We start from the raw sequence: 27,978 nt of genomic DNA, 5'->3' as shown, positions 1-27,978 counted from the left end.
GGGATCCAGAGGCGTTCCCATGCCAGGTTGGAGGTATAATCCCTCCACCTAGTCCTGGGTCTTCCCCGAGGCCTTCTCGGACGTGCCTAGAACCCCTCCCTAGGGAAGCGCCCAGGGGGCATCCTTATCAGATGCTAAAGCCACCTCAACTGGTTCCTTTCGACGCAAAGAAGCAGCGGCTTTACTCCGAGCTCCTCACGGATGACTAAGCTTCTCACCCTATCTCTAAGGGAGACGCCAGCCCCCTCCTGAGGAAACCTATTTTTTCTGCTTATACCCTGGATCTCATTCTTTCATTTTATTTCATGTGAATACTAATTTACTAGAGGAGTAACTTAGTATTTAAAGTAATGCAGTAATGCAATAATTGTGCATTTAGTTTCCATGCTTATTGTGTTTCCACAACAATCTTAGTGAGTAAATCTACTGAAAACTACTTGCAAAAAAAAATGTCTATCTGTATATCTTTGCCAAGTGCAAAGCAGAACAGAAGGCATCAATAAATTGTTGGGGAGGGTCATGCCTATTTTCCTAATCATTTTGGAAAGTCATAGAAACATTTATTACTTATTTGTTTGGCTGAAGACCCCAAAACTCCTCCGGTAGCCCCTTAAATAAAAAAACAATCCCTAAGTAGACCATCACCTGAGTGCTGTGCTTTGACAATGTCTGTGCAAAGTGATGAACAGTTCCAAAATTGTGTCTGTGTCAGGTTCTATGGATTAAGATGCTCTCAAACTGATGAGAACAGCTAAATCTAACTATCAAGCATACAGAGTGATGACATGAGTTCTGGATAATTGAGGTACTGGGGCACTCTAGATGGCTATCAGTCTGCAAGTGAAGCAATGTACTATCTCCATCTTTCAGCCAAGATTCTCGTAATTACAATTTATCTCTGGATTAGCAACGTCCTTAGAAATAAGAAGTTGCCATTCCCCAACTGTCAGTGCTCACTTTCCTATAGAGGTATCTGAGTGATTATAAGAGCATTGAAGGAACACCACTGAATGTCTTGAGCTGCGGAGAGTCACTACTGCTCAGTTTGCATTGAGCGCTTCAACAAGATGTTTTAAACAGGAACCTAGAGGAACATCACCAGCTTTGACAATGGATACATTAATGGATCACAGCTTTATTAAGATGAAGGCCAAAAATACTCAATCAGTTGAGACAAACAAGGTAAGGGCAGATTACACCTGATTTATTGTGCTCTAATGATGTCAGAATAGAAAATGCAATGGCAAATTTATCTATTGTGAAAGTTGATGGTGTTCTGCAGGACAGAGACCTTTGAAGCTAGTGTGAAATGATCTTGGGGATGACAACCTCTGTGGAGAAGAAAAATACATGTGGGTTTTCAAACAGAAGAAGTGAGTAACCAAACAAGTACCTCTTTTGTTTCCCACTGGACCTAAAGTAAGAAGTTTGCTCGAAACTACCACTGCAATGTCATTTCCATCTCATATTCCATATTCACAGGAGCCCTGTGTGTCCTCTGTCTGGTTCATACTATGGCAAGCTCGTCACATATACTGCTGTCCATATGGAAAATGGGACAGCGAGGACCAGCTAATCCCTTGAAACTCCATGAACTTTGCTTTCTTTTTATTTGCTCTCTTTATGTTGTGGTGGGAGTCCTGTGCGCAGGAATCAAACTTTAGGTATCAGGTAGGAGGCCGGCAGCAGCTCACAGCCTCGCCAAGCAGATTGCCTGCTGCTGTGCTGACTGAGGACTGCTGCAAACAAAGCATGAAAAGTGTGGATTCTGGGGGCCAGAACCTGCGTGGTGGGCTCTGTACTCACCGACCGGCCCAGGGAGAAAGGAATGGCTCAGTCAGCAGGGCAGGGCCACTGGAGCGATGAAAAGATAATTCTCCCCCCCACCGCCGCTGGACCTCATGCGGCGTCAAACCATTTGTGAGCAGTGACACAGCCAGATTGGGCCGAAAGGATATGAGTGGGAAACTTCAAAACCTGCTCATGTTTCTGCGAACGTGAAAGGATTTGTATAACACATTCAGATTTGATGGACTTTCCCATGTTCACTCTGGACAGCCCTTTTTTGTTGACATGTTCAAATAATGAATCTCTTATGTGTAGGATCCCTTTTTTCCCCCCCTGCTCCCTAGTCCTGTTTCTAGTTGTCAGGTAGGGATGCTGTGCGGACCATTCCATCGTCTATCCCAAGCTTATGGAGAACCGCTGACTCGCTGGCTTCCAGGAACGAGGGTGAGTGGTTCTACTTCTCGCAGAGAAACCATCGCCTTTTTACCTCAGCACTTACTGCTGTCAGAGCTAGAGACGCTAACTACAAACTTGGTGCAATTACTCCTTTAATTTAGCTGTTTCCTCAGGACTGAAACTCTTTATCTGTGACTGACAACGATTATGTGATAACAGGTTTTCACAGGACAATGAGATGTGCACACAGAGATAAGACATAATACTTGATGAAATAACCATGGTTACCAACACATTATCCAACATAATTTCTTATAACTTTGCTGCCAAAGCTGCAGATGTTTAAAGATAATTCCATGTGACATTTGTCTGCTTTGATTCTGAGAGGCTATGAAAAATGTTCCCCTGAAGTCAGAAACTGTTGCGAAATAACTCACATCACCTGGGAAAATCTTCCCCTCTGACATTACCACACTTTGAGAAGAATATCTTGTTTATCTCAGCAAAAATAATTAGATATACAGTGTGATGGATCACTTTCTGTTTTTGTTTTCTGAAGTGTCAGATGAAGTGCATTGACTGGATGTCTTACATTAAGTGCAAATTCTTCCTCTGTTTCAGGTGCTGAAATGGAACATATATTTCTGATTATTTTAATGTGTAGTAAGGTTTTATCACTTGGAGCTCAATTCAATGGATACAACTGTGACGCCAACTTTCACAGCCGCTTCCCCGGTGAGGAAATCAACATTTTGTCTTTCAGAATTTCTGGATAGAATTTACATGGGAATGTCTTTAAAGGAAAGTTCTTCTCAGCTACATACTCCAAGGAAGAGATGAATTATTTTGTCCACATACAAGTTCCTGATTTGTGATTTAAACATAATGTAAGTAATTTTTAAATGTTTATATCTGTATACATCTGTGTGTGCGTGTGTGTCTTGCAGCGGAGAGAGATATCAGTGTGTATTGTGGGGTGCAGACCATCACCCTCAAGATAAACTTCTGCCCTGTCCTCTTTTCTGGCTACACCGACACTGACCTGGCTCTTAATGGTCGCCATGGAGATGCCCACTGCCGCGGTTTCATCAATAACAACACCTTTCCCACTGTAGTAATCTTTAGTATCAGCCTGGCAACTCTGGAGTCCTGTGGCAATTCTCTGGTGGTAAGAAGCAGGAATGGTATAATTAGTTGTTTTTTTTTACAGATTTTACAGTATTAATGTAAGCATAACTGGTACTAAACATTGCAGATGATGGAGCTGGATTTGGGGCTTTAACTGTTATGGATATATTGTTGTTAAGGTAAATAAGACCTATCTGCAATAATATACTGTAATACCAATAGCTTTGAGAAAATTGCATTGAAGCTAATAAAAAATGTAATTTACTGTAAAGAGTTGATAATGTAAGGTTTGTGCTGTAATTTAGAAATGAGGCATGCATTGTAGGCAATTCCTGCTGACAATCATCATATGTAAAATGACTCATGGTCTGAGATGACTCAACAATTTTCTTTATACAGTAACATTTTGAATTCAAACTTATACATGCAGAACAACCCAAACTGAAGCTGAAAACTTTAAAAACAGCAAAAAGCCTCCCAGCAGTTTATAGAAAAAAATATCACATATGTCTTTTATGTATATCAGCCAGCTGTCTCGTTCACAGTATCCTTGTTTTGATGTTGACAAGTTGAGTTTTTCTTTTATGGGAATGTAGTCCAGCACTCGTTATCTCAGTAAAGGGAGTGTTGTTGGAGCTTAGAAGCCCTGTTAAGATGATGAGTGAAAAAACTATTCTAAAAAAAAGGTTGAAAGGAGTTTAAAGTGGAGCTCTGCTGCTCTCCCCCATGAGGTTGCTGAGTGTTGAGCTGGATGAAGTGAGAGAAATTTCTGGGTGTGTGTTCTCAGATAAAAAGGGATTGAGTTGGGAGTTAATTAAGTGCATTATCATGGTCAGTATTGATATTGCTGATGATATCAACCCTTGTCCGGTGTGCCCACAGTCAAACAAAATAGTGGTCGGTTAGCAAGCCAGGAGAAGTGTTACCCACACTGATGTTGTTCGCTGCAGGTCTCCACAGCTCAAGGACCCAACGCTTATGGGAACCTGTCCTTGGTGCAGATTGGAAACATATCAGGATATATCGACACACCAGATCCCCCCACCATCATCAGCTACCTGCCAGGGCTGCTGTACAAGTTCAGCTGCAGTTACCCACTGGAATACCTCGTCAACAACACACAGCTGGCCTCGTAAGTCTCTCTGCCACTTTTAAATTGGTTGATAGTGTTTTAGTGGGGGTGCTACAGAGAGCCAGAAAGCCATACATTGAAACGAGTGCAACTTGTTGTTGACGCTATTAGCTTTGAAAATCTTACAATGTTCTGTCCAAAAAGTGGAACTAGCTAATTATTCATTATCATGCTATGCATTGCAACAGGTGTGTTACAGTCTTTGTAAGAATTTATTCAGTGCAGTTTTTGTTGACTCTGTATCAGAGACAGTGCTCATTAATCTGAAAGGTCATGTTGGATACGGTAGTTTGTGATAATTTTAATCATGCCAACTGGGTGAAAAAAATAAAAGAAAAACCTCCAATATATAATTAATACAACACAGTACTGAATTACTGTTAGTTTGTCCCCCATGATGGGCAAAATGTTGTGTATAATTTAGTGCATTCAAAGACAACACCACTGCAAAATGTGCCTTAAAAATAACAATTACCAAGTCTCTGACGCAGGGTCAACAAAAAAGACCGTTCTCAGCTTCAGAAAGATTATTACCTTCACAAGGGGCTATTGCTTTATATTTCATTATATTTCACAAGTGTTTAAATCAGCTATGAGAAACTTTCAGTTTGCGTTGATTCTAGTGGCCCCTTTGGACAAAAGTGTTAGTGTCTAACCATCCCTGCTGTTATAAAGATCTTTCTAGCGCATGCCAGCTGATGCTGAAATGTAAAATCCCCGAGAAGAAAGCATGTATTATCCACTGTATTACTGAGTTTTGCGTTACTGGGAGGTCATACAAAAGAAAATAGGCCAACACAAACACGGACTGAATTATTATTTTTTTTAAACTGGCTAAATGGAAAGGAGACGTAATTTCATGTAGACTACTGACGTCAACCACGTCACGCAGCTTAAAGTGATAGAAATAGAGGTATTACATACCTGTCTAGGAGGAAGAGGGCCAATTCAGAATTGGCTTTTCAGTCATTTACCATCCTGTAATTGTATTCTGTTGAAAGCTCCACGTCTGTCACTCCCTTTTATCTTTTAGTTGTTCTTCATTTAATTTAATTTTTTTTTGTGATGGTCCTGCCACAGTACCAGCCATAACTAAACAGATAACTTCTAAAATAAAATTAAAATACAATTCGGCCTACATAAAGAAATCTCCTGCTACCTTTTACCTGGCTGGATACACTAATACAGGCTTTTCCGGTGTTACACCAAAATCTGTGACCCATCAGAAATCATTTTGTGACTTCGGAAAAAAACAGCAGACTTGGGTAAAGGCATTAATAAATATATATACAGTTTATAAAAAAAATTCACTGTTAGTCTTATTTGCTGTTACAGTTCATTTATGATCATCAGATGGCAAAATAAACAGTTTCAGAAACATTTAAAAGTTCCTCATAGTTACTTTAAGTTATTGTGTCCACCTCCTGTATTTAAAATCTATCGAACCAGTCACAGAATCTGCTGGAAAATAAAATTCCACAATTTTTCCGAGCCAATGTATACAATAAGGCTAAATTCGTATGCGCTACTATTGAGATGAAAAAGGATAATTATGATCAGAAATTTAAGTTGAAGATTAAAAAAAGTTGTCTTGACTCTGCCCAGTATGATTCAGATATTTTGTGAAGACAATGTGTATGTCAAAAGCTGAATTTGTGAAAGTGAGAAATATAACTTTGGTTTTGTTCTTCTTTTTTAATATTTTGAATATTAGCACGTAAAGTAACATCTATTCTTACATCATTATTTTCTCATTTTAAAAAGATTTCTTTTAGCAATTAGCTCTGGTGGCAAATTGTGGGAAATAATTGTTTCTTTCATGTTAATTGAAATAAAATTATTCATCATCATCTTTGAAGGTCAGCAGCTGCAATCTCAGTGAAGGAAAGCAATGGTACTTTCATCAGCACGTTGAATCTACTGCTTTACAACGTAAGTAAGCACCAGTCAATAGCTGTTAGTTAGCTTTTGCACTGGAGACAAAGCTATGTACCAAAGTCATACTAAGTCAGCATGCATTAAAGCGCATACGAAGCTCTACAGCTATTTCAAACGCATCTGCACCTTTTACATCTGTAATGGCAACAATTTCTGAGAATAATGAACGATGTGTGAGATGGGGAGGATATCAGAGGCTTAGAAACCCTTTTATGCAGCCCAAGTAGGCAGCAAATTACCTCTAATCCTGTAATTGCAAAGGATTATCATGTCAAACCTTGCTAAATTCACTTGTCAATTTGAACCAAACACTAGTAAATGTGGTTGTAGAAATCAGACAATACATGTAGGGAATCATGAAGTGTGGTGAAACTAAACAAATCCCTCTCAACAGGATGAAAGAAAGAATCGGAAAATGTGACAAATATTCTGAAATCATATTGTGGTTTATGTACAGGACTCATCATACATTCAGCAGCTGTCCATCCCCATGGCAGGACTGACCCTGAAGACGCGGGTGTTTGCAGCTGTAAAAGCTTCTAACCTGGACAGGAGGTATTCAATCAACATTTTTACCATTCAATCTGACTAGGCTAGTTGCGTTTAGGCTGCTTGAAGTAGACTGGATGGCGGCCCTTCATATAAGTGATCAAACTGGTGGTGTGGAAAAATTTGACACAGTATCCTTCTCACATTACATCAACCTTGCAATTATTGCATACTGCACTTTTTTTTTACAGTGAAAAACGTCCAGATCATGGACATGTTATTATTATACATCTATGACATTGCTTCGTCTTCAATTTAGCATGTAAATCCTGTGCTGCGTCACTGTGTCAAAAACAGTAACACTTTACTTGAAGGGATGTACATAAGACTGAGATGACAATCAAAACCATGACATGACACCTGTTATGAACATGAACAGTACATTAAACCGTAAAAAATGGTTGGTTGGACATTTGCTTTCATGAGACAAGTATAATTGTGTCATGAGTATTTTTACCTGACCTTAAAGTTCCAACGTGTAATATATTTACTGTAATAAATCCAAAAATGAAGTTGAAATACTATCTTTTCTGACAGCAATGCTGGTGATAGTATATTCTCCTTTTGAAATTTTCATTCACAGGCTTCTATGACTGTCAATATAACCTCTAACGTTAGCTACTCCACTGTGCTGTAAAGTAATGTCTGGCTATTTGAGACAAGTGTTTAGCAACATTGTTGTGCGCTTTGGAGGAGGGTCTGGCAAAGCGATACTATGGATGCTGCGGTCTATGCCTGGCAACTTCTGTAAATTTGAGTCTATGGAAGAGGGGGCGGGGGAGACGATTTTCTCCAGTATTTTGAATTTGTATTGCAGTAACTATTTTAAACACTAGTTATCAGTTAAAGATATTGCACCTTTAAGTAAAGAGAAATAATTTGGACTTGCCATTAAGATGTCTTGAATGTTATGAGACCAGTTTGAGGAAAGGGAACACAGTGGAGAGGTGATTTGCGGCATTTTGGACAGATACCTTTACTTGTTGCTGAAGTAGGGGAGAGCCGGGACGATTGAAACGCGGGACGGATGAAACATTCCAGTTTTCTCCGAGTGCAATGATGATAGACAGACTTCCTTAGGTCTGAACATAGAGCGTGTTAACCTCCTTCTATCAGCCAAATATCTCCCTGTTATTTCCTTTTATCGTGGAGTTACAGCCGATAAACGGGATTTGATGGTCAAAAGTAAACTTCATTAGCGGTCACATTTTTTTGATTATTAACGAGGTTTTTTCATTTAAAGGTTTGACTACATGCTTAATCGGTAGACCAGTTAGTGATGTCCACAATCCCAGACTTTCATATTTCATGCTTGTTTACATGAAAAGCAAAACAGGCTGTAAGGACATATGTCTACGTCGGGACGGTTGAAACAGCTGTTTCAACCGTCCCCGACCTGGCTGTAACTCCATAGATTTTAAGTAAAGGCACAAATATCTGTGTTCATACAATTATTTATGGAGGTGAGACATGGAAAAGCAGTTTTAGAAAGATGAAAATATATTTGAGCCCACCAGGTAGGGGGGGTCGAGTTTTCCCATGTTATCCTATGGAGACGGACGGGTTGGGGCGCGTTATTTGGATGTCCAGTGGTCTAACCCATGTAAAAACCTAGTTAAGCGACATATTCCACAATAGAAACATGATATTAATGGAAAAACCTACGGTTCTAGCTATAAAAATAGCACAATCATCCACAGTGCATGATATTTCAATAACCGCTTCATACGCGCTTCAGGATGACGGCAATTAGTTATTAACAGACATTCACAAAGACGCATAGTCCTAAAACTATCTATAATAACACCTTTTGGAAGTACCATCCATGATATACAGTAAAATATTAAAGTTGTTGGAAGTTTATGTGGCTTAAACTGTATGTTTCATTCGTCCCCGCATGCCGTTTCATTCGTCCCGTCCAGGAGGGACAGATGAAACATTACGCACGTCCCACTCTTGTTGTAATAACTCCTGAACGGGTTTGTCCAAAGCTGAAAATGCAGCTGTATCAGACAGATGACACGTGTAGGTTGCTAGTGACAAAATATCAGCTTTCAGTGTGATACGACCGCTTTGTAAATTACGTTTAATTAAAAAGTGTTTCAACTGTCCCGGCTCTCCCCTACCTGCTAAATGCTGCTAACTATAGTTAGCTGCAGTTAGCTAGTTAGCTCTGCTTAACTCTGAATCTAATTGGCGTACCCTGGTTTAATCACCTAAACCAATCTCAATCTTCATGTCTAAACCTAACCAATCCAACCAACGAAGGCAACAAGTACTAGCCTAGGGAGGGACTTGTCGTGTCGCTAATTATTGCGGCTTTTGATTAGCGCTTACAGAAGCCAATAGCGCTGAATGTTACAGTAAAGCTATGTGGGCTAAAAAGCTAATGGTAGCTAACTAACGTTAGCAGCAGTTAGCGGTTATCTGTCCAAAACAAATTAAATGAGTGAAATGAAATGAGCTGTTCAAAATCTGCACAGCTTTCTATGTCACTAGCTGAGACGACGTGGCTAACGGTTGCATCCTAGCGCTAGCATGCTAACACTGCTACAACACACACTAGTTCACCATAATCTACAAAATAACTACTTACATATCCCTGTTCAGCAGGTATTCCAAAAGTGTCCATCATTTAGAATACCTTGTACTGACCAAAGTTGGAGAAAGAGTACTGCACATGTGCGACTCCCATCAAATATAGTATAGAAGTGTGATGTCTCACGCTGTAGCTAAAACAGAAACCCAAACATACAGGGTGAAAAGAGGATCTGCTGCAATGTGCAGTACAACAGAAATATGGTATTTTTTGAACATGAAACCATGTAAACCTATTCTGGTACAACCTCCAAATACAATCAGGAACCTGAAAATGAGCATAATATGGACACTTTAAAAAATATATGGCATCTTAATGTCAAGTCCAAATTGTTTCCCGTTCACTTGAGATCAAGGAAATGCTTGTGACACAGTTATGATGGTCTCATGACAACCAACCACTTATGACAGTTTATTTTAATGTTGGCACATAAAGCTAAATCTTTTCTTTAAGTTTGATAATAAGGTCTGCTTTAACATATTTGTTGTTATTAAAAGTCTTGCTTAACGTCAAATTTTCATAACACACACAATGCTAATGTCAGAGTGGAGATAAGGCTTGGACCTAAATGCAGAGAGCAGGCAAAGTATGTTGAGCTTGAAAATTTATTAAACAAAACCAATGTGCAAACCAACAAAAAGTGTCCTGAAAGCAACTTACAACAAAAAGTCATCAGGGCAGAAAAACAAAATCACCGGGAACACAAGACAAATAAATAAACAATTAAAGATACAAAAGCACAGAACACGACAGACCTTTAAAACACCGACCAGCAACAGAACTGTAACAATCCCACACAAGGCAAAGGCAGCACAGAGACTAAATACAAAGGGTTGACAAGGACTAACCAGAAACAACAGGTGAAACATATCAGGGCTGGGCAGAACAATCAAAAAAGGCGGGAAAACACAAAACAGGAAGTAAAACAAGACAAGGCCATGGAGAAAAGACAGACTTCAAAATAAAACAAGAAACAACACATAAGCCATGAAAAGGAGGAACAAGCAAAAAAGTCAAAAGGAAAATCCAAGGAGAGCAAAGGGAGAACGGAAATAATATGTTGCGACAGTCTACAACAGAGCTCTGGAACTGAGGACCATAGAACTGGGGACAGTGGAGCTTGGGAACTTAAGTGTTGCGGCTAGCTAGGCATGGGGTCAAAAGCTGCGGCAGCAACAAAGGCAAAACCCATCTGGCGGCCGAACAGGATGTCGAAGACTCTCAGGTGACTGACGGCAAAGACAAAACCCCTCTGGTGGCCGAATAGGATGGTGAAAGCAAAGGACTCATAGGGTGAAGGCAGCACGAGCACGAAGGCAGAATCCCTCAGCCGGCAGAGCTCAAAAGCAGAATCCCTCTGGAGGCCTTTGGCGAGGGCAAAACCCCTCTGGAGGCTAGGCGGTTCATTGGAGCCCCTCTGGTTCACTGTTTCATGTTGTTATTTGTTTTGTTTCCTGTTTCTGTCATACCTAGTTTCCTCCCTTGTCTTGGGTAGATGTTCCTATAGTCTGGGTTTCTGGCTAGTCTAGTCTTGTTTTACTTCCTGTTTTCCCGCCCTTGTGATAACCTAATGTTGTTCACCTGTTTCCCAGCCCTTGCGTCACCTGCCTTGTGTTTTTTATAACCATGTGTATTTAGTCTTTGTCTTCCCCTTGTCCTTTGTTAGATTGTTTTGTTTGTGGATGTCCCTGCTTGTGTTTTCCAGTCCCTGTGTTCCTGTTTTTGGTAAACCTTTCTCTTTGGACCTTTTGGATTTTTTGACTTTTTTTTGTATGTTGGATCTCTTTTTGTATTTCTCTGGTTTTTGTTTAATAAATCCTCATGACAAACTTTCTCCTGCCTGCCTGCCTTGTCTCTGCATTTGGGTCCTCTAATGTGTCTATTGAAAACAAAAACATCATCTTCTTTTCATGTTCCAGAAGAGGTAGGCAATGTGCCACCAAAGTGTATGAGTAGCCCCTCATATGATCTCATTTGCATTTAAATCCACAAACTCTGAATTTACTAATCTTTCACTTCGAATAGATGGAACGTTCTAATGGACTACTGTTACACCACGCCCTCTGGAAACCCTAACGATGACCTCCGCTATGATCTTTTCTTTAGGTAATTCAAATTCACTTAAAGATCTACGGTTTTGTTCAGTTCTTATTTTTGTTACTCTTCTTTTAATAATACTTTCTGATTTTCCCTCCCTGAGCCAGTTGTGAAAAAGACCCCCAGACTGCCGTCTTTGAAAATGGGAAGAGCCAAATGGGCCGCTTTGCCTTTGAAGTATTCCGCTTCGTAAAGCACAAGAACCAGAAGATGTCCACCGTCTTCCTGCACTGTGTCACCAAACTGTGTCGAGCAGATGACTGTCCAATGCTCATGCCAGTGAGATTATAACAAAAGACACTTTTGCACGTAACATGACAAACTATTAGGATAAAATATAACACCTGTATTTTCAGTATTTCTCTTCCCATCTACAGCTTAATTTCATGAGGTAAGCCTGTGACAAAGTGACTCCAAATAGCAAAAATGTACTCGTACACACCATCAGAATTAGTGGAGTACTCAGCTAGTGTTCAAGTATGAATTTGAGGGACTTGTTCTTGCCCATTTTCTGTTTTATACTCTACATTTCTGAGGGAAATATTGTACTTTCTACTCTTCTATATTTCAGATTAAGGATTTACATACAAACCATTTTCTTATCTCATTAAATATTATGTATTTTGATGGATTAAACTACCCAACAGTATGTAAAATTGTGAACATTAGCTTTACCTCAACTATCTACATTAAAAACATTCTTATGTCAGTAATAATAATCAAATACTAAACAAAATATCAATATAACACTGCATCATTCTGGATGAATACTTCTACTTGATCTACTTTATCACATTTTGATGTTAATACTTCTGTAAATAAGAATTTAAATGCGGGATTTTTAATAGAGTTTCCAGTGTTGATAACAGTAGTAATTAGCCACAGGGTCTATATTACCTTGAACTGACATGCTGAATATTAACAGTCAGATATCAAGCATTTATTTGCACAGATTGCCTAGGCTCATAAAGAAAAACACCCTTCAAAGTCAAACGTGTGAGCTCAGCAGCTTAAGAACTAAATTGCATTTAAATGTATTTAGATTGATAGCTTCACAAGTTTTTATCATACAAGCATGAGAAAAATAATGACGTAAACCTTATAATTTGAAATCCACTGCCAAATAATAAAGCTTTTCACATTACTTGTCACTGCAGGTAACATTCCACAGGAATAGCGCAAACCCGGTCACCCATATTTTAATCTCTATTCACATGCCAATTAGTTTTGGTATTGCAGGACGATCTAACTCACATCAGCCAACAAACCAGATGAAAAGCCATGCAGGTTCAAGCATAATTGATTTGGAGACAAACTTTTGCATTTTAAAGATGAAAGGAATTCCACAGCAATGTCCTCGCTCCACACAAATGGACTGTAGTGAAACTAAGTTGACAACTAACGTTGTAGCCTAGTAAGTGCAATAAACCTTTTTGTGAGTAACAAGCTAATACTTTATAAATACACCTGTTTAACAGGCATACACATGTAGAAAGCAGTATTTAAATCCTGTCTGTCTGTATGTAGTCTCTCGTCAGCCACTGTTTTAAACAAACAAGCACTCTGCTTGTTAGTACAAGCTAAAATGAAAGTGTCTGTGTGTAGTCTGTTTATCTTAATTTACCAAGATTCTTGAAATTTCCCTTGTATTTGACTTGACTCATTCAGTCAGTAGTACTATAAAAAGTTCCATATGTTTTACAGTGGACATCCTTTAAACCTTTTTGTTTATGCTGAATTTGGCTGAACTTTGAGTGTCCTTTGTATCATTCAGTAAGCGCTTCAGCATGGTTTTTCTCACTATCAAAACAGACGACAAACTTTTAGATATTATGTCCTACGTAGGAGATGACAAAGGAAATTATAAAAAACAAAAAATCAACTTGCCTTTCAGAGCATCCATGACTGTGTGAAAAGCTGGTTGGTTAGTTACCAGTCCAGGGTGTATTGGACAGAAATGTTCCATGTAGTTGTTATTGTTTTTAAAGAGTCAATGTGGCAGAATGGGCACCACTAGGTTCTGCAGTCCTTTCAGCTGTTGGAAGTAGAGTCTTTCATTCCCCGTGACTTTGATGATACTAGTCATTCAAGATGACGGTGGTGACTGTCTTAGTGAGATCCACATAGATTGTAGATAATGACTAACTTTAAATCTATCAGACCATTACCAACTCTTGTTGCTTGGAAGGGGCTGAGGAATCCCAGGCTAGAAGCGGAGGGATGCTCTCATAATGGGTGAGCCAGGCTTCCTAGGTCAGTCACTTGACTTTGTTTTTATCAGCAAATAGGTAGAAGGATGGCATCATTCAAGTGAAGATTAAGGTGAGGTTATTGTTCGGTCACATAGATCATTGGTTCTCAAAGTGGGGTCCTTGAAGGGGTTCCAGGGGGTCCCCAACAAAAAGGCCAATCGTTTATTTTCACTAAAATTTCATACATAAGCAACAAAATGAAAGATTGTATGACTATTTTGCTCTTGGATTTCATTCACTTTCTGTAGTAAAACATCTAAAAGCTAAAATTCTGTCAGGCAGGGGACCCTTGGACAAAGTCTTTTATGATGGGGGTACGTGATCTAATTTGTGTCAGTTTAGGGGTCCTTGATGTGAAAAAGTTTGAGAACCACACAACAAAATAACATCATTATTAATTAACATAACATCATCGTCATTTTACAAACTAACAGTCCCTTTAAATCATAAATATCTAAATATTAAAATTTCATGGAGTAACATTGATTTTAAATCCCCACGAGACACATTCAGTGTTTGCTATTTAAATTCAGATATTGCATTTAATATGACAATATAGCCAAAAAGCACAGAAATACATTTATAAAATACATTTATAAAATGTAAAAAGGCTACATTAATGGGTCATATTAACCATCCAGCATATGTCTCCTTATCATGAGAACATGCAACACTTCAGTGGGGTTTGATTCTATAACCATGTCTCTCTTTGATGGCGTTGCCTTGCTTTTACCATTTTTCATAGATCTGTGGCAGCAGGAAAAAGAGAGATGTCTCAGAGGACAAGGAATCAAACGCTGCATCTGGAAATGCTGTCCTGACTGCTGGGCCTATCATCACTCGTAGTGGTACAATTTAATGATACTCTTCCACTGTTTTTCCTTTTCTTCAGTGTCTGTTTCCCACCAAACACTCTTATTTCCATGACATGATTCACTACTGTCTACTGTCTGAGGAGTCTTTTCTTCCTACTTGAAACACAATACAGAAGCTATTTTATTTCTTCAAAATGTACAATTCTTTTTCTTTGCTGTGATTTCTAACAATTTCACAAGTTATTAGATCTATTAGAAGGTACTCCGTTGTGTCAAATCCAAGGTCGTTAAAGGAGAATTCCGGTCGACTTCAACACAAAGCTCTGTTGTTTGTAAATTTGGAGTGCTGTCAGTAGCAACCAAAATGAAAACAATCGGTACTGCCTACACTGTGTTATTCTACTGTTTTAAACCTATTTTTAGCCTCTTAACATGTTCAAAAGGTCATTAAAATAGCCAGACTATGTGCAGTGAATCTGACTGCTGTAGATGTGACAGAAAGGCATAACGGTTGTCTCAATCCATACCTCTGCAAATTGTTTTGTTTGTGGAAAAAATAAATTTTGGAAGACTGGATTGTATGAGTTTGACAATCGACTAGTGTGGACTTCACCGGAAAACACGAAAGAAACAGGTATGGATTAACACAACTTGTATGCCTTTCTGTCACATCTACTGCAGTCAGATTCACTATGTTCACTTGGAAGGAATCATGGAACATGGGTAGGCCCTTTTAATGACATTTTGAACTTGTTCAGAGGCTAGAAACACGTTAAAAACTTGGCCTGTAGGGTGCTGACTCTAGCAGGAGGATAATACGGTGTAGGCAGCATTGGTTTAATTTTCTTGCTGCTGACAGCACTCCAAATTTACAAACAACAGAGCTACGTGTTGAAATCGACTGGAATTCTCTGTTAATGACAGATGGTGAGAACTTATCTGGGCGACCTAGATAGAGAGTGCCTGAAGTCATCCTGTTGGTTGACTAATGTACTGTACAAGAAATTAAACAAACCATTGCACAGTAAAGTACGGGACTGATTACAGTGTATTGCTGTTAAATGCCTTTACTTTTTTTCACAGATGAAACGCCAACCAACAACTCTCAATTGGGTAAGCCTTCACATTCCTTCTAAGTGGAATTACACTTTTAAAGTGATATTGCCTTTTAATAATATAAAAGGGAGCCATTCAAAATAGTCAAAACCTTCCAATGAAAGGAAAATGCCTCATATACTCTTCTACATTATTATATGTTATTATCCTGATGTTTGATGTGTGTCCCGAGGGACTGCAATAAGAATCATTTGATATGTGTCAATGGGGCCCTATTGTAAGGATCTAAGCGCACGGTGTGAAGCGCATAGCGCAGGTGCATTTAGGGCGTGTCCAAATCCACTTTTGCTGGTTTGACGGCAGAAAAAGGGTCTGTGCACAAGGCGCATGGTTCAAAAAGGTTGTACTTGGTGTCTTCATTAATTCATAGCTGTGTTTTGGGCTAACATGCAATAAACCAATCAAAGTGTCATCTCCCATTCCCTTTAAAAGCCGACACATTTGCACCTTGGCTCATTGCTATTGTGATGGTGGATTTGCACCATTGTATATATTTTGCTTTGTAATCTTTTACTTGTGTGCTGCTGCACGTCCCTGTGTGTGCAACAAGCATAGTGTGCGCATGCTGTGTCTAGGAGCATTTTACTAATTTGCTGTTATAATAACAATGAAATGCTGCGCTATTGACTTTAGACCAAGTTTTTGTTGGTCAATGGCGCAATCACTTCCCGCTGCCTCAAGATAGAAATACGCTACAAATGCACATGAACACACCTCTCTTTAAAACCAGCATGCCCACAGGCTCACAGATGGGCGCAGGTGCATTTGCTATTTAAACGACGTGGGCGCTGGATGGGAAATTGACAACTACGTCGATAGTAAACTAGCTAAGACACTTGCATCGGGCTTTGCGCTGCACTGCATCGGGTGCAAGATAGGGCCAATGGTTTGCATGTGTGGGCTGTAACATTGATATTACTGGAACTGACTGAGTGAACTAAAGATTGAAATAAGATGTCATTGAAGATGTCCTCCCTCTTGAGGAGTTGAGGAGTCAAGTTTGATTAAACTGTGGTTACAAAGTAGATGCAATTAGCCCTTTTCGATAGCAGGAACCAGGGTCTAAATTAAGTTACTTGGACCATTTTCAGGGACACTTATACCCCAAAAGTACCTGAATGAAGGGTAGTACTTTCTGAAGGTATAGGAACTTTCAATGTGGAATTTGTAGGGATGACTGATTGGTAATTGGCTGATTGGTCAAATACACACGGCGCAGATGCTTTTACTTCCCAGAAAACGTGGACAAATCTAAGGATAACTAAGGGGCCTTCACACCTGCCCCATTAAATTTGGTTGAATGACACAAGAGTTGGCTTTCCCCCTTGGTGTGGTTTGTTTGGGTTGGTGGGAATGTAGCAAAAATTATGCGCACTAAAAGCATACCAAACATGTGTACCGAAACCTCCGCTTTCAAAGAAACTCTGGAGCGGTGCGTTTGTGGTGAGAACAAGATCCGATCTTGAACCACCCCAACTATTTGTACTCCGCAAGTCTGAGCTCAATAGCTCCTGTAGTCAGGTGTGCTTTTTAATCTGTGATGTGGCAGAGCAGCAAACTGGAGCAGCATGCAATTTTTCTCTCACAAAAAGTGACTGCGGGAGCTAGAGTTGGAGTCTGATGTCTGAAACAATGTCTGAAAATAACTTAAATTAATTGAGTTGGTTTGACTATGGATATGCAAGAAATTTGCACTGGTCCAGAACACAGGACCTTCTTCCTCTATTTACTTCCCTGCTCCCGAACCAGACACATCTGACCAATAAGGGGACTTTCTTGCGTGGTTTGTTTTTAAGCATTTTGGTTTGCTTGGATTTCTTTTCAGTGTGAAACGAAACTGAACCAAGGGGAAAACGCATAAGGTTTATAAACTCATTCACTGATTCGAACCAGAGCAAATGAAAAATCTTTGTAATCAAAGTCAAGTCACGTGTTTTTGGTCTGGTCTGTTGCTATCCAAAATCTGACAGCACCTGTCATGTTCCTTGTATAACATTAGAAACATAATTCACCTAGATTAACAAGCAGTTTTTTTGTTGGGAGATTTTGTGGAGATGTGAAAAAAATCAAATTTTCCTAAATTCTGAGGTATTAATTGGTTTTCGTGAATTTGGGCGAATTTTGAAAGAAAGACGGTTCTGGCAACACAACGAAAACTTGTGTCTTCAGCCTGCAGCAGCAAACCACTTTGACGCTCATCTGGTAAATCTTCAGAGCACTATAAAGTAAGTAACATTATCTTATTTTCATTAAATGAATGTTTGAATCATGCAAAAACTTAACTGGCAAGGAATTGTAAGGTAGGCAATGTAATGTACTTGAAAGTAGCTTACTAGCTAATGTGGTAGACATCTGTGTAAAATCGATGCTACCAGTGTTAGCTCATCAGCTAGAGTAGCATTGCTGCTAGTGAGCACATCATGCTGCTTCCCTCTGTGTGAGACTGAGCTCAAGCTAAGTCACATTGTTAAAGGTCCCATGGCATGAAAATTTTACTTTTTTAACATTAATATTAGTTGCCCCAGCCTCAACCCGGTCTCACGGCAGTTTGTGAAATGGTCACATTATTTTGATTTATTGATTTGTGTACAGGTCCTGATTTCCGAAAATGACCTGTACACGTACTGCCAAGACACTGCTCTGGGGGACGCAACAACTGGGAAATTGAAACGCCACACGGCGGCCACAACAACGGGACAGTTGTGGTTAGGAAAAAAAGAACAGGGAAAGGAATCGTCAGACACAGGACATGCTGACAACAACAGGATGGTTGTGGTTAGGAAGAGAATAACGTGGAAAGGAACTCCAACACGCGGGACGCAATCCTGGGTCTCCGGGGTGAAAGTGTTGTTTGACCCATCCACCACCCAGACCAACCTGCCTGCGCGGCTTTTCGGCTTTTCAGTAGAACTCTCTACCGTAATCATTCTGTGATCACAAAATAGGCTTCCCATTGAAATACATTACTTCGAAATTTGGAAAGACTTTGGTGTCATAAGTAGGTAGGTTACCTCCTCTTTCTCTGTTTCTCCCACCCAGAGAATTTAGCCCGCCCATGAGAATAAGAGAGACATCACAGCTTGCAAACAAGCAAAGCATGGCAGTTGGTCGAGGCCATGACTTGGCCGGACTCATACTTATAAACCAATAAATATGTTGGCTTATAATTATATAATTATCTAGCTACAGAGTGGCTGCATTTTGAACAATGCTTCAGTAACAAGATCTCTTCACACATGCTATGTTGCCTTTCATATACTTATTGTATTTCGATTTCCAACAACTATCAAATTGATGTGAACCAATGTAGAAGCAAATGAGGACTGTTTGTAATGTTGATTTGGATTTTCAAATTAGAATGTCAGTGTAAAGTCTCTAGCAAGCTGCTGGACCTTGAGGACTAACTTAAGGATCTGAGGGGATATGCTTTGCACTTCTCACTCCAAAGGAAAGACTCGAAGAATACAACAAGACCCATGTCACAAGGACAAAGGACAAATTGGTATTGCCATTTGTGTCATCACCTTTTTGTTCTTTTGGTATATTTGCAAAGCCACAAGAATTGTCAACTGTATATTGTTAAACAATCCGATCATGATTGTTTTGTGGTGCGAATTTTATCTACTGTCTTAACCTCTGTGAGTAGATTCTGAAAGCAGTGGCGAGATCTCGGAGAACACAAAGCAGGGTTTAGTTCATTATGTTTTAATGAGACACAAAAGGATATATACATTTTCTAACAACTGCTCCATTCACTAAGATGACGTGAGAGTATATAGATGAGAAAGAGGTCCTAGGAGGGAGGATTGGTTCAAGGTTAGTTCGAACAAATAAATCTTCAAAAAGCAAAACAGTGTTACAATTTATGATACAAATTAAAACAGATAAGTGAGGCTTTGTTCAGACTTTCCACGGAATGGAATGTAACATATTTTAAGGTGTTTATGAAATGGATAAAATCCTCTGACTTTCAACATTTATATCCACAGATTGCATATCTGGTGTGAATGGGAGGAAAATCCCTGAGAGACTGCCTGACAGACATACGTACTGTATGAATTTTCAAATAATAATACATTAAATTCTCAAGTTTATTATGAAAACTCAATTTAAACAATGCAACATAAAAACCATCAGTCCCACATCTCGTGATAACCATCCTGTTGCTTTCCTCCTGTTCTGTGTTTTACATTGGTTATCTTTATGCTATTTTAGGTTGTTCAAAAACTGTCTGATGGCAAGGATGAAGGACCACAATCAAGATGGCCTGTGGGGCACCGATCCCACCCACCATTGTCTTAAGCGCCCTGCCTTTTATATCTCCATCCGTTTCATATGTGCATATCAGTTTCACCCTCTGCAGAAACTCGTGGATGGACTTATTCTCATCACTCCTCACCTCTCTCCTTATTGCATTTATTGCAGTGTCCATAGATTGAATGCTAAATCTTTAACTCCTTTTTATTCTCCTTTCCTGCTAAACACGTTGAGCCTTTTTTGTGGTCGTTTGCATGTCTTGTTTAGAAGGTGGTGTCCGGTGTTGTGTCTTGTAGTGTTCCCATTTCAATTTTATTGTATAGTTTTGTATCCCTCTGACACACACTTTTATTAAATACATATGAATTAAACATAAGTATTTTAGAAGAGAATTTGTTTATATTGCCTTATTTCCTGCTTTTAACTGGTTCCAACCTTATTTGTCTGACAGAACCTTCTCAGTACTGTTTGGCAGCTCAATTAATGCTCGATGATGTTTTAATCCCCAAACGTCGACTTCCCGGCAGCGCTGCAACCTAACCTTAACCCTTACCCTAACCCTAATCCTAACCATTGCCTAATTCTAGTGTCTTCTAGGCAGGCAAGTAGGCTTCAAACGCAACAATATACTCCTAATATGCACTTGTGGAGTGCCATAAGGTTCTTTTCTGGGTCCAGTCCCTTTCTTACTTTACATGTTTTCATTTGGTCACTTAATGCAAAAACATAATAAGCTTGTTTGAGATGAGCCAGGTCTGCGCAGAATCGTTCACAGGCGATTGCCGCCCGCCACATGCCAGTTAGATTTGTGTCCGACTTGATCCCGTCTTGCTCTGACGTCATGTATATGTGGGCAACGATAATCTCACGAGATCAAGGCGCCACAGGTTTGAGACGCAGTCAGCGCAGTTGCTTTTCACAAGACTGCAAGACCCAGGCGGACCCAGAGCATGCTGGGAAACACCGGCCTCTCCGCTGGTTTAACAGCTGATTGGTTTAGCATTGACTTGAAATTATGACGTTTTATATAAACTTTTTATTGTTTTTGAATCTGTGGGATTTTAACTGCTATTTGTCTGATTTAAAGGCTTATTCTTTACAGAACATGTTGTGTGGCTGATAGTGAAGTTTAGAAGTCAGAAAGACTGAATCTATTCAGATCATGGATCAAATACAGTCTGTTGTTTATTAACATCAGCAACAGATCCTTCAGATTAGATCAAGAGCATTTTGACAAAAACTCGTAATAATAAAAACAACTGGAGACTTGTGTACAAGCTGATATATGGGTTGGGTAACATTTAATTAAATCAGAATCAGACAACAGTGTTTCTGGCACTTCCTGTTCAGCCCGAAGGCTGCAGGGATTGGCTGGAAACTGTCCGACTTTACCGCAGCTTTTTGTCACTGCCCCTGGCTGCTGCCGCTTGCTCTCGTCCACTTTACAGACAAAGCAAAGTTCATCTCAAATGAGCCTAACGTGTCCTATCACTGTTACGCGGATGACACCCAGTTGTATATACCAATTATTTCTAATGACCCAAATAGACTCATTTCCATGCATTATTAGCTTAACAAAATTAAAGACTGGATGCATCAAAATGATCTGCAACTCATTTATACCAAAACAGAGGTTTTACTGATTGGTCCACTCTATGTACAGTAACTGTAGCACTCAAACCCCAGTTAGGTTCTTTAGCTCTGTATGCTACACACTCTGCCAGAAAGTCATATTTGACTTGAACCTTACCTTTGAAAAGCAGGTCAAGACAGTCATTCAAGCATGTTTTCAACCATCAGGAACCATCTCCAATATAAGAAAAATGTCTGTTCTTCAGTGACGTGAAAAAAGTCATACATGCTTTTACTTTTTCTAGACTCAATTACTGCAACTCCTATTATTTCCTACCTCACTCTGAAACATATTTCCCCGCTCATTATCTTTAGACAATGCTTTTGTTGCAAATGCCAAATTCAATAGTTGACTTTTTTTAACTTAGTCTTGTTCTGGATTCAAAGTAATGTTTAAATTATTCTAGCAAGGCACATTAGTAAAAGGGAGAAAGGAAATAAACTAGACTACATATGGATGACATGATGATGCCTTTCAATGATGTTCAGGACTAGGCCAGATTAAAGCTGGTAAGGGGATGATATTCAGGTCTTTCATGACGTCCTGGAAAAGATATCAAAATCATCTTCATTTCAGCTGTGATCTGGCAACAATAACAAAAAAAAACATCCAATCACCAATGGAGGTTTTTACATAGGGCTTTTTTGTTGAAGGTGAAGAGGAAGTTTTGAAAACATGGAAGAAATATAAACAATTGTTTCCTTTGTGTTTGTGCTGCTTTAGCCCATCTGAAAGCTCCAGTGTTTCAGATGAACACAGTGACAAGTGCACTCATCTCGGGCGTGATCATCCTGGGTGTCATGAGTGTTTGCTTCTTCATCTTCTCCCTGACCCTCCTCAAAGGCAAAAGCGCTCCTGTCAACACCCTGTCTGGACTCCGCAACCCAGCCTTCAACTGAGCACCTGAACCCAACTCACACACTCCTCCACAACCAACAATACTAAGCGATGGGCAGACAACATGATGGTTGTGCATGTAGTCATTTTACAGGAAAATAAAAGCTAAATGTTGATTTAGAAAATTGTTAACAGGTCTGTACAATGTGCATTAGTGTAGAATATAGCAGAACTTTTTATATGTTGTTCTGTACTTTGTGTTTCAACAATGTGGCAGGCTAGGCCTCAATCTGCAGGTAATTATTTATCATGCAGCTTTGACCCACATAGTGGGAACACTCATAACTTAATTCAATACCTCAGCTATAGAGCTTTCAATTGCAGGGTTTATAATTGTAGGTAAAACTCGCACTTCCTTCATAGAGGCCAAAATATAGGAGCACTTCATTGAAAAGATAACTTGAGAGAATGAGGGAAACTCTATACAATTAAAAGTTAAAACCTTTGATTAAGTAATTAAGTGAACTAACAGAAAGCCTCGGGATTGAGTGTTAAGCTTGAACTTTTCTTGACATAAAATCTAACTTTTAAAAGTATATTTATATAATAATTGGAAAATCTTTAATTTATTAATATTGCTACATGTCAGAGAGTCTTAATTGACAGGTCTGTTCTACCTAAATATGTACTTCACTCATTCTTGAAATAGTTTATATATGTAATGTGGCAGCAATAAAATGGTTGTTTGATTTGTACATGTACCCAATTTAATTCGGTATAACCTTTCCAAACTGCCATTGATGACAGATTCCTAAAATGTACAAATTGTGTACAATTGTGCATATTGCAAATATTTCATTTTGACATGTGATTAAAACTTGCCCAGTGTCATATTTCTAAACATACAGTATGAATTTCCTCATAAACCCGACTAGAGAATTTTAGTCAACAGCAATAGGGGGACAACAATGAGGTCTACAGGTTGTCAGTTGTTGTGGTTTGGGGTTTTTGTTTGGGTCCTCACCTCACCACCACGGTAACATCAGTGCCTTCCAAATGACCCATATGACCAAATAAGATTCATATGTAATTTGTAGATTTGTTAAAGTATGGACAAAATATAAACAGGATAAGAATGTGCTGCAATATTTTTTGAGTACTGTTACAATCACCAACAATTAGAGAATAAAATTATTCATAAATATGATAGATCAACTCACAAATGCTGTGAGTTAAGGCCGATTTGTTCCCTTTGTAATACAAAATGATTGGCATACATGTATGCATGTTTTTTGAGTGTTCGAATATTAATTATTTTCTTTCTTATGATCAAATGTTTAATTTTTTTGTTTCAGAAAACATAACATTTCAAATATTAATTATTTTCTGACCCAAGTCTTTCCATTATATGTGAATGAGTGTGTTTTCTCTGCCATCAGCATTAGTCCCGTGCTTAATCAAACTCTTGAAATATGGAGGCAAATTAGAAAACATTTTGGGCAGCACAGATCTTCTACTCTTGTCCAAGTGATTAAAAATTTACCATTTTAAGCTATCATATCCATCATAGACTGCATTTCAGTTTTGGTTCAACAGGAGCATAACATCATTTAATGATTTATGTATATAATAAAGAATCTCCATGTCTTTTGTAGACCTGTCATCCAAATTTCCAGCTAACACATCTCACCTTGCTCATTTCTTTTAAATTAGGCATTTTATTTTATAAGGAATATCTATAACTCCATGGACTCTGTCAGCTCGGTTTTCTACTATCAAACTATAGACGCATGGGCGCAGGATCTGGGGCTCAGCATGGATGATACCCAATAGGGCAACATCCTTGAACTAGTCCATAGGTCTTTTTGTGCTCATTGAATACATTCAATTATACATAGAATTCATTACACTAACCACAGATTGTCAAAAATATACCCAACGTTAGTGATGTCTGTAACAGATGTGGTCAGTCCACTGCAAACCTTGTTCATAAGTTCAGGTCATGCCAAAAGTTGACATCCTTTGGTTTAAATCCTTTGGTTTAGACTATTTGACACATTACAAAAGGTTTACAATGTAGTGATGTATGTTTTGTATCCCACCTAACAAAGAGCTCTCGGCTAAGTCACGCCACGTCATGGTCTTCAGCACTTGCTAGTCAGGCATTTACTTCTCTTAAATTGGAAGCATGCTCTGCCCCCATCATATAATTGGTGGATCAACAAGGTTCTGTTCAATGTAAAGCTGTGAAAACCAAAGTTCTCTGATTGTATTTCCCCTTAATGTGTGCTTTGTTTTATTTAACAAAGTTAGTTTATATTTTGTTTATCAGACAAATTGTCAGTGCTGTGAACATAGGTCTGGCTGCATGAGTTAACATTCTGGTACAGGAAAAAAAAAAACACTGGGTTGTCTGTGCGTCCTTAAACCAAGCAGTATGGGGCAGGGCTAAGCTCTGGACGCAGCGGATAACCTTTCAAAATAGAAAGCAGAGACAGTGGAAGAAGAGGAGAATGCCTCATGCGCTGGATGCCAGGCTTTATACCTGTACTGTACAGTACATGCAGTACTTTTACTGCCTCAAAAGCCTTACATAAAATATTATTTTTAGATCTTATTTTGATTTACTACTGCAGAGCAAATGACTATCGTGAACTACTTTGAAAATAAAGTAAATCAATATCATTCATTATCACACAGGGGAAATTATGCATCCTGCCCTAATTCCTATCTGAAGATGTTGCCAAGCTGCAGGAAAATCTATTGTCTATTGTAAAACACATCTGATCTTGGAAACATGCTCTCAAAAGATGCACCAGATTATGCAGAGCTGAAAGCATCAAAATACAGAACAATTGTCTTTTCTGTCTGGCTCAGCTGACTGAATCTGGTGCCAGATTTATGTGCTCTGTAAGCACCTAGACAAGCCTGGTATTCCAATTTCTTGCAGTATTTTGTCAATGAGCCTGTGCTTTTCTAATTAAGGTGATAGCTGATGCACAACCACAATAAAGAATTTTTAAGAAGTGTAAAACTGGAGGGAGATATTTCTTCATATGTTTAAAAGATTTTCATTTTTTAGGATGTAGGAATTAACAGTTTCTGTAATTTTATATTGATTTGTTTCCGCAGGTAGATGCACTACTCCAGTCGAACCAGTGCCCCTTGTAAAATGACCTGCTCATATAGTATATCTGGTTGGTAAGCAAACAATGGAGGACATCCCTGACAATGCAAACAGCCTTTTCTCAGGTGTGGTGTCAATGACAGGAAACAATGGTGACATTGCGCAACAGTCATTCCAACATTAGTTTTAATTAAAGGTCTAATATGTAATCCATCAGATATTAAACAAAAACATGGAAACATGCTAAATTGAAATACTATCTTTACTGTTCTGACAACAATGATAATGCCAGTATTTTCTTCTTTTGAAATTTCCATTCTGTGATGGAATTTCTGTATGTGTTTTGGCCTGTGTGTTGTTGTCAACTACCCAGTTAGACAGCCAGGCCGGGTTGCCAAATATACCTGTAAAAACATAAACCTAGCGTGCTACAGCTGTAATGTCAGTACAGCCATAAAAGCAGCAAACAAATGAACAGGATCAACGGCGATAGATTCTACCCGACCTAAAAAAAAATGGCATGTTTCTAACAGGGTCAGCCCTATGTTCCCACAACCCTATGTTCCCACAGCCTTATGTTCCCACATTTCCCAAGATTTTTCTTAAAATTAGAATTAGTGTTCACAGTGTTAGTGGTCAACCCCTTACTAGAACCCCAAATTGGGAGAAAGGGGGATAAAATCTGATAAAAATGTATGAAAAAGGAAATGTACGCCCACACACACACCGGTCACTGTCACCCCCCCATGATCCTGTACTGAAGGTGGAGCCTGAAACTGATTGTTCTCCATGTGTTGGTAGTCAGACACTACAGGCCTGTCCCTCACAGGCTCAAATGCGTAACCCCTGCCATAAAAATTACACATTTTTGTGTGTATATAATATGCTGCAGCCGTTGCCTATATACCTTTGTGGGTCCTACCATGCCAGTGAAGTCATCGATATTGTTCGTGTTCTAATACTAACAAACGCAATTTTTGTGTTGCTTAAAACAAAGCTATAATGATTTTTTTAATAAAATTTTTTAATGTAATTTATTTGTAATTATCATAACCAATTACCGTTATTGTTAATACATAGGTTCTAAATCAGGTCCCTTGTAATGCAACTAAGGGAATATGTATTTTAAAGAAAAGGAGCTAGCCCATTGTTCCTTGTCCATCATAAAGAATTGCTGTGTAGTGTTTCACTAATCACCCTTAAGGTATGGTCCATGGAACTCACTGAACAAAGGAATTGTTCCCAAACAGGGACGTAAGGGTGGATGCAACAAACTACACTGACCGTGTTTTTGTCAATCATGAGAAAGTGTCTAGCTAGAAAAGGAATCTCCCACAACTCTATACATTGTTCCAAGCAGGAGACAAGCTGAGAAAGAGTTCAGCGGAAGTGGGACAATTAAGGTACTTCTAAACTTTTTATGCAAGTCCTGAAAAAGCATTTATGTTCTGATCCATGGTTCATGTCAAGCTTATTATTTTATGTTGGTATTATTTTAAGTGTAAAAAGCAAAGAAGGAAAATTGTACATTTAGAATTGGAATTTTGCATCCATTTGATGTTTTTTCCCTCTTCTAGATTAGTTAGATTACAAGTTAGTTTGGGAATAAGGTTGCAGAAATTGCAGAAAAAAAGCTTACTGATGTACCATTCCTTCTCTTCTAGAATACACTGACATCTCAGTGGAATGTGGTATGTCCTTGACTAGCCTGGTTATCCAGATGTGCCCTGTGGTCTACATTGGCCACAACGAGTCTCTGCTCATCCTCAACAGCATGTTTAACAAGTCGCAGTGTAATGGAACCTTGGATGAATCTGCCACCCTGCCTGTTGTCAGGTTCACCTTCCCCCTCAACATAACCAACGCTTTTGACCGCAACTTCCGAGAAATCACATGTTTACTTAAAGCACCCTCCTTTTTCATCTGTGCCTGACTATGTTGCCTTCAGACCACTAGTGTAGCTGGCACAGGGATCTTTGCTGACTTTGCCAACCTCCAGCCAGTTAAAGTAAGCGGTGTGGTACGCTCCCATGATCCAACCACAGGGGGTCATCTATATGCTAAGCTGAAATATTTTTATTTGTGGGTTTACCCTCTGGAGTAACAACACCCAGATGGACATGTAAGATCTCTGCTTGTATCTCTCCAATGACTTTTCTTTGGATGTTTACTGTACACACAGCACATGTTGTTAATAATAATAATAGTAATAATAATAATAATGTATACTTTATTAGTCCCGCAAGGGGAAATTGCAATTTACACTGTTGTTATTACATACATTATACACAGGCCTGAATTACACACACATGCT

At 39.0% G+C, this 27,978-nt stretch overlaps 1 protein-coding gene across 1 annotated transcript; it reads left to right on the top strand.

Annotated features, from left to right (window-relative positions):
* The first annotated feature begins 1,777 nt into the window (after window positions 1-1,777).
* Window positions 1,778-23,438, top strand: zpld1a (zona pellucida-like domain containing 1a). The gene is made up of 11 exons (XM_032533578.1): window positions 1,778-2,232; window positions 2,806-2,919; window positions 3,132-3,352; window positions 4,263-4,444; window positions 6,304-6,376; window positions 6,840-6,937; window positions 11,556-11,636; window positions 11,735-11,906; window positions 14,625-14,727; window positions 15,778-15,807; window positions 22,424-23,438. The coding sequence occupies exons 2-11, from the start codon at window positions 2,814-2,816 to the stop codon at window positions 22,597-22,599; spliced, it is 1,242 nt and encodes a 413-aa protein (XP_032389469.1). The 5' UTR covers window positions 1,778-2,232; window positions 2,806-2,813; the 3' UTR covers window positions 22,600-23,438.
* Window positions 23,439-27,978: the final 4,540 nt, after the last annotated feature.

Source organism: Etheostoma spectabile, chromosome 13 (genome assembly GCF_008692095.1).
Source record: "Etheostoma spectabile isolate EspeVRDwgs_2016 chromosome 13, UIUC_Espe_1.0, whole genome shotgun sequence".
Classification (NCBI taxonomy): Eukaryota; Metazoa; Chordata; class Actinopteri; order Perciformes; family Percidae; genus Etheostoma; species Etheostoma spectabile.
The sequence above is the reverse complement of the archived record's forward strand: the minus strand, read 5'-3'. Positions and strand labels throughout refer to the sequence as shown.